The sequence below is a fragment of the Centruroides sculpturatus genome, unplaced genomic scaffold (assembly GCF_000671375.1).
Source record: "Centruroides sculpturatus isolate CEXI.00-Female unplaced genomic scaffold, Cexi_2.0 scaffold1206, whole genome shotgun sequence".
In the NCBI taxonomy this organism is placed as follows: domain Eukaryota; kingdom Metazoa; phylum Arthropoda; class Arachnida; order Scorpiones; family Buthidae; genus Centruroides; species Centruroides sculpturatus.
Genome location: NW_019385455.1, coordinates 175,178 through 183,554, shown reverse-complemented (window position 1 = coordinate 183,554; position 8,377 = coordinate 175,178). Strand labels below are relative to the sequence as shown.

Here is an 8,377-nt window from a genome sequence, read left to right as displayed (position 1 = left end):
ACAAGAAATGTATAAAATTACAGTACTGTATTAGACTTACGGTACCTAATTTACATACTGACAGACGATAGTTAGCGTAAAAATCTCCGTAGCGTGGCGCCACGCTAGACGGCGGAAATTATATATTTAATTATAACAAAGTTACAATAAGTTAATATATAATTATATATACAGTACCTAATTTATATATAATTAATATATAATTATATGTACAGTACCTAATTTATATATAATTTATATAATACTGTCCAGACAATAGAAATCTCTCCGTAGCGTGGCGCTACGGACGGCGGGAAAGTAGTTCGGCTGCCCGATGACGTTTAACGTAATTATAGGGGGATTTTTTACTGTTTTTTACGGATACCGTCACAATTTTTTTTTGCAGTTTTATAGGAATCGTAATTATTGGGACCGTAATTATAGGGGGGGTCGACTGTAATGCCTTGTTCTTTAGCATAAGTGGCAAGGACTGTACAGTCAACTGTTTTGTTCACTGAAAGCTTATGCTCATTGATTCTTTTCTTCAAATTCCTCAACATTGCACCTATATATACTAAGTTAGAGTTGAACCTATGGTCTCTTAGCGGTATTGAGTATATTCCTGTTAAGGAGTTACATTCATAATCTCCCTTGTCGTTCCTTAATATCCTGTATACAGTGGGATTACATTGATAAACTATTTGTAAGTTCTTATTTTTGGAAACCCTCTTGACAATCAGTTTAAGGAAGGGTATATAATCGAGGACCAATTTTTCTTTTTGGTGGTTTTGCTTTTGCCTACTTGTAAGATTACGATCTTTCTTAATGAGAGCCTCTATTCTTTTTCTCCCATAGCCATGCTGTATGGCAGTTCTTTGTATATATTGTAATTCCTTAACAGTATCGCAAACATTTGTGCAATGCGTGTGTGCTCTTCTTATCCAAGATCAAAATATCACCATTTTAATATGCTCCGGATCCACTAAATTCTTAGGGATAATGATAGGGATAAATGTCGGTTTACGATAAATATTGGTTTGGATTTCCCCTTTTATGCATGTTATAGTCAGGTCCAAGAAATTAACGCTACTACTACCTTGTTGCTCCAATTCCAACGTTAAACCATACAGGTTACTGTTTATCAGATCCATAAAATGCTGGATGTTGCGATTATCCTTCCACAAGATAAAGACATCATCAACATATCTCGCATATATCAATATATCTTGTTGTAAGGAAAGGAGGATACTGTTTTCTAGATTACGGAGTACTTACTCGCAGAGGTCCGATGACATGGGGCTACCCATCAGTACTCCCTGCCTCTGTAGATAAGTTTTATTTTCAAATTCAAACAAAGATGTGTGACAAATCAAGTCCACTAATTCTAAAATCTGTGTGTGGTATTTGGTAGTGTTATTATGCTGGATACTTGAATGGTTTTTATTTTTATTGAATTTATTCTCCAGTAAGCAAGTATACAAATTGTTTGTTTTCAGTTTATCTCTTTTATTTTTGCTGGTTTATTTGTATTTACATCTAGTTGAAATTATTTATATTAATTTATACCAGTAGTTTTGTAGCGATTGTACCAATACCAATAATTTTCTAACTGATCCAGTCCTATATGCATTTCTATCTATATTTTAAAGATGTTGTAATATATGAAAGCATGAAAGCTCATTAAGTTAGAGAATATTCACTTCATTCTTTAACCATTTATATTCAAATACAGTGGAACCTTGGTATACGACCTTAATCCATTCCTGATGTTTGGACTTACACCATGTAGGACATATACCAAACCAACCTTTCCCATAAGAAGTAATGTAAAAATGATTAATCCGTTCTCATATAAAAAAAAATGGCTGAATTTACACCTCACTTTCCTGGCTAGTTCCTGCTTGATTTTTCATGAGATCAGCATGTATCTTTTTAGCTTTCTCGCAAATAATTGCTTCTGATATGATGTCGCTAGCACACTGTTTTTCAATTATCCAAAGCAAAAAGCAATTTCTCAACATGATCTAATGTCTTCGATCTCTGTTTAGAAATTGATTTAACTCCTTTCGCAACATTAGCAGATTTAATAATGTCTTTATTCTTCATGATTGATGATATCGTCATTCTTGGAATATGGTATGCAACAGTTAAATCTCGAACACTCATGCCACCTTCATATTTCTCAACAATCTCTTTTTTCAGTTCCATTGTGATTCTAGTCATTTTTTAGTTTTCTGTTGCTTTTCATTTTCCTTTCTGTAATTCGTGATTAATAAAACTAATAAAATTTTACTTACAAATTAAAATCAGAAGAAATTTAACAAAGTTATAAACCATGGTACCGCGAACGTCTAGTCTGGTCTAATACACCAATAGTGCTACTTGTTCACAGATGGCACGTATAATTGAATTAAGTCGTATACCAAACAAAAGTCGTATACCAAGCAAAATTTGTCTCCTCCAAACAGGATGTATTCCAAATTGAACGTATTCTAAAGCAGACGTATACTGAGGTACCACTGTATAAATAAATAAGTTTACAAATCAATTTACAGGCTCCTTTCAGCTTACTGTAGACAAGGTCTGCAGTAAGCCATTAAGATTTAACCTACACATTGTTGTATTTCTGATTGTATAGGATGTGCACATCTAACAAGTGACCAACAGCTAAGAATTTATTTGAAAATGCTTATCAATTGGTTGGTTGGTAGCAGCAAATGATGCATCACCAGTAATTGGTAGTCATTATCTAATATTCCCTTAAAGATTGGTGTGTCTGATAACAACCAGCAAATCATCAGAAACATTATAACACCCTACGTAAGCAAACCAATGACATAATCCGTACCATATGAAACAAAGTATATCATTAGTTTTACTTATTTATCTGCTAGTCACCTAGATAAAACCAGGGTATCTAAGCGCATTCATCTGCAAAACCTCCTGCAAAGCAGCACCACTGCCAAGCTGGTGTTTGCCAAAAGCAACAACTGTATGTCATATGACAATCAGTGGCGAATCAAACATAGAGGACATGCTATCTACTGTGGATTAGTTTTATAGCATAGTATGTCCATCCCTGGTTCAAATGCCTGGAAAAATGTTATCAAAGATACATATTGGAAAATGACTGGAATATCAATTTTTAAAACAAACCAATTCTGATAAGTCAATATATCAGCATCAGATTGGTATTGGTTACATCTCTACTCATAACGTTACAATATTAAGCAAATACATAAATTTCATTTTAGTTACTGTATATAAAACAATAACAAAAACAACAATATTTATAAACGTACCTCCTTTTCGATAACATAATGCATGGTATGTTTTGACACGATCTGCAATAACTGAAAACAACTGGCATAAACTCATTTCATAATTCCAGACACAATTAACACCTAATGTAGATTTTTCACAAGCATCAGCACTATGATATTGTTTACAACTTCCTAAATATAAAAATAATCATTTTTTAATTAATANCTAGTAAATTCTAGTTTTAACAAAGGCATCCAGTTAAAACTAGTTTTAACTAGTTAAAACGGGTTTTAACTAAAATCGGGTTTTAACTGTAACATATACATATAATAATAATAATAATATTCATACATCTTTCAGTAATCATATACAAATCAGTACATATAAAATATTACAATAATGCTTTCTAGTTATTAATAATTACTTCTAGCTTCAATTTTTCTTCAGAAATGTCATCCTTGATTTTAAAACTGATATAAAAATATTTATACATTATATGTAGAAAACTTCTAATGATGAAGGATTAATCTCTCAAAAGCACTTAATGTGAAATAATAACAATTTTAAAAAATGCACAAAGTTCAGTGCATTCTTGGATTCATAATGCATGCATGAGAATAGAGTAAATTGGTAAATAAGAAAACAGAAGTAGTCTGCTTTCAGATATGTAATTTTCTTCAANGATTAATCTCTCAAAAGCACTTAATGTGAAATAATAACAATTTTAAAAAATGCACAAAGTTCAGTGCATTCTTGGATTCATAATGCATGCATGAGAATAGAGTAAATTGGTAAATAAGAAAACAGAAGTAGTCTGCTTTCAGATATGTAATTTTCTTCAAAATCATCATAATGATAGGAGATAGATAGTTTGAAAATTAATTTGAAGACATAGTCTGTCCAAAACCTGGGAACCACCATTTATTTACTTCTAGTGTTTCAGAATACAAACATTTGATGACCTGACCTTTCTTTTTTACGCTGCTTGGCCATCAAGTTTAAAAAACATCCTTTAATCCTAGTAGATATAAAGCTCAAATATCCCACAGTGATAAAGATGGAAAGAAAATGAACATGTCTGTAAGATCTGACAGTTCCAATTTTAACTTTGTAATTTTAATTGGATTTTTTCTGTTTGTTAAAGGATGTTTTTTAAAGTTGATGGCCAAGCAACATAAAGAAAAAGGTCAGGTCATCAAATGTTTGTATTCTGGAACACTAGAAGTAAATAAATGGTGGTTCCCAGTTTTGGACAGACTGTATCTTCAAATTAATTTTCATAAAATTGCCATTTGATGAAATTCTACAATAGAAAGATAGTTGGTGAAAAATAGATTTTTGTGTATTTCATTTAGATGAGAAGAAAATCAAACATGTTAGTTATTTTGTGATTGGTTTCAATTGGAGGTGGATTAACAAAATCCTGGGTAGACTAAAACATTGTGACAGCAGTAGAAATTTGTTTTGGATCAAATAAACTAGCAATTAGAAAACAAAGACAAGTGCAGCCTAAACCATGTACAGTACTTAATACCAAAAATGGTCTATTTCAATTTGTTGGTCAAAAAATATGGGATAAGAGACAAAATTATGAAAAAAGTAGTGATTAACATAGCATATATGATGAGAAGGCAAAAGTCTGCACCAAACATGAATACAGATCAAGAATGGAGGCAATAGCAACAACTATTGTTTACTCTCTATTAAGTTTGATATTCTCACCTCATCCATCTATTTATATCTACTGGTATAATGATGTTACAACTGCCATCTACCTCATGTACACATTCAGCATAAATCTATACTCTATATGTTCCCTGCTGGCAAAACTCTAGTCCTGATAATTCTGTAATTACAAAGGCAACCAGAAATACTGTAAAGTTTGGTTGGAAATACAGATTTGACCTTTCCATGATAAACCAAAAAAAAAATTGTTTTTTAAAAACATTGTACAGTGGCATTAATCAACAACAATGTAAAAGATAATGGATTATTCAATAAAATCACAAAGATATTACTATGCTTATAAATACAAAAACATTATTAAATGTCATAATGTGGTAGTAATAAACTAAACAATGTATTAATAATCAAAATGATATGATTAATACAAACAATAATATAAGAACAGTAAATCACAGTAATTAATATTTACATGAGCAATTCTATAATCAGTCCTCAGTATCTCTCTCAATCAGCATCAGATTGGCAACAAATGTCGGCATGCGAGTATATATAAAATATAGACCCATATATGTAAATTACAGGACTGATGGCCAAGGTGGTTAAGTCCAATATGGTCCCAAGCAGATGGCCACCATTGTTCTCACTCAGCAGCACTAGCAAACTTCTTGATATTCTCACCTCATCCATCTATTTATATCTACTGGTATAATGATGTTACAACTGCCATCTACCTCATGTACACATTCAACATAANAGATGGTTAAGTCCAATATGGTCCCAAGCAGATGGCCACCATTGTTCTCACTCAGCAGCACTAGCAAACTTCTTGATATTCTCACCTCATCCATCTATTTATATCTACTGGTATAATGATGTTACAACTGCCATCTACCTCATGTACACATTCAACATATTGTAAAAAAGGGAAGGCACTGAGGTCGGCGTTATGTGTGCGTTTTTTTTTATTCGCTAGTACTTTCAACGAACATATAGCCGTCGTCATCAGGCGAATTATCGAAAGAATTAAACGGAAATAATCCGAATTTGGAATAGAACGCTTAAATTTAAGATGAAACTTTATATTATTTTGGCGTGATCGTCAGCAAATTGATCACATTCAACATAAATCTATACTCTATATGTTCCCTGCTGGCAAAACTCTAGTCCTGATAATTCCGTAATTATTATTTAAGGATGAAATAAATTACATTTATGATATGTTTTTACATGTTTCAAAGTTATTCTAGAAATTCAGAGGTCACATGATAATGGCGTTCTCTGTAGCAACAGGTTGAACAGTAAGATGCTTTTAATTTTTTGTTTTTTTTTCAGTCAGGAGTGTTTAGTAGTCATACTAAACTATACAATATCCCCTAAACAAATACAAACAAACTAAAATAAATAATAAGAACAAAAGAAATTCAGGTTCTGTCTCACAGTGCTCATTTCATACTTGATGTAATCATATCCAACAAAAGATGCTATCTTATCATGCCTCCTAGCTTACTTTGCAAAGAAGAGAGAAATACCAAATGACAAATAAAAAGCTGTGCTGTAAACCACTTGATTAATAGTAAATGCAAATTTATTTCTAGTAAATAAAAGTTTGAATTAATTACTTAAATGTAATTACTTTTTATTATACTTTTAGAAGATAAATTTATTATAAGCACAAAAGTCCAAAACTTGTGATACAACATAAAGCACAATTAGTCACCAAAAAACTTTCTGAAAGAAAAAAATCTTATTTGCATATACCAAGAAAAGATATTTTTTCCTACTTGTTTAACAAATACAATCAGCTAACCTGTAAAGAAAACTGTACTGAGTAATGAAAATGTTTATTCAGGAACTTTATTACATCTAATTGATTTTCCATTATTATAAAAAAAACATTATACAATGATATGACTGCTGTTAAGTTGCAGAAGCTGCACATTACCTCCTAAATGAAGCTCTAAAACATTTAAAGAAAGCATACATCTGCAACCTGACATAGTATCCATAACCTGTTGAATTTATAATCTATATCCTTCACATACATATGTAAACTTGTTATTGTGCAATACAACAGGCTGTCTAACATCCATGACACTGTATCTCATTACAGTCAAAAAAATTCTATGTTTTAAACTAAATTTTTCCTGTTGAACCATCTTGCTTCAACCTATATCATTATTTTCTGACTAATATCAATATATATAATTAATTTTTTATATGTATAATCTCATGTTATGTTCTTTTAAGTTTATAAAATTCAAAATGTATTTCCTATCTTATCATATATATATGTTTTAAATTTATAAATTTATAAATTTTTGACATGATATTTATAAAATAAAAAAAAAAAAAGCAAGTTTTTCAAACCTTTGCATTTTCATAAATAGAAACCACTTATAGAAATAATTTTCATAAATGAAAATAATGTATTTATAGCATCTAAATTTAAAAACTAAATTGCAAGTAAAATATTACAAAATTATCACAAATTTATAATCTAAAAAGTACTGCAATCGTTTAATTAACCAATAAATTTTAAACATATTTAAAAAATTATTTACCTGGTGAAAATCTTTGAATATCATTCAACATTTGTCCATTAAATCCTCCAAAAACATACATAGATCTAAAAAAATTAATTATTATTATTTCAATATTTATAATAAAACTTTATTATTATAAAATGCAATTTTTTAATTATGTTACAGTAGAGCCTCGAAAACTTGGCACTCGATAACCCGGCATTCCGGATAACTCGGCCACACCCTGGCAGGGCAAAAATACCCTTAGATAATTAATTTTCATCATAGACAGCTTTATGCCTCATAAAGTATTTTCCTGAGGTCTGTCTTATCAGGTAAATTACTGTACACAGTGTATGCATTAATTTTCATTTTCATGTAGTAAAGGCTCTATGCCTTCATAAAGAACGTACTTTTCCTTTGTTTAAGGGTATTTGGGCAGTTTATTCTCTGTTGCATTCTCAAGCAAACAATATGTGAGGCTCTGTACAGGTCCGAACACTCACTAAAATTCGCGTTAAAATAATTGTTTTAGAGAAAATAATATATTAGTTAGAGATAGATTTTTATTTTATGAAAACGCGACGCTAGACAATAGAAAACTTTTAAACAATAGAAGAATGTAAGTCCGTCGACCATTTCCGGTTGGAGATCGAATTAAACTTCGATTTTGACCTCTCCCGTGCCCCTGAAAGGTTTCGAATTGTCATCAAGTGACGAGGAGAGACCAATCAGAAAGGGGAATCTGAGAGAAAACAGATAAAACTCCAGAAATTCAAGGACGCGACGGCTTCTCCCGAAAGTTCCAAGTGACGGATCTGTTGTTGTGTGTGTGTCTCGCACCCATCTTCGTCTCCATCTCCCGACCTCGGATCGACATCTTTCCATCAACGGAAGTCGACCGCATCGTCCCGGAGTCATCGAGA

General features: G+C 31.4%; 1 protein-coding gene across 2 annotated transcripts in view; it reads right to left on the bottom strand.

Annotated features, from left to right (window-relative positions):
- The window catches only part of LOC111639165 (attractin-like protein 1), an 83,270-nt gene that overhangs the window by 47,203 nt on the left and 27,690 nt on the right, over positions 1-8,377 (bottom strand). The window contains exons 8-9 of one of the 2 annotated variants that reach the window (XM_023384965.1): positions 7,491-7,555; positions 3,282-3,434 (exon numbers count right to left, since the gene is read on the bottom strand). In XM_023384965.1, coding sequence (XP_023240733.1) covers positions 3,282-3,434; positions 7,491-7,555 — 218 coding nt within the window. The remainder of the gene's footprint in view (positions 1-3,281; positions 3,435-7,490; positions 7,556-8,377) is intronic. The other variant, XM_023384966.1, reaches the window with a different exon arrangement.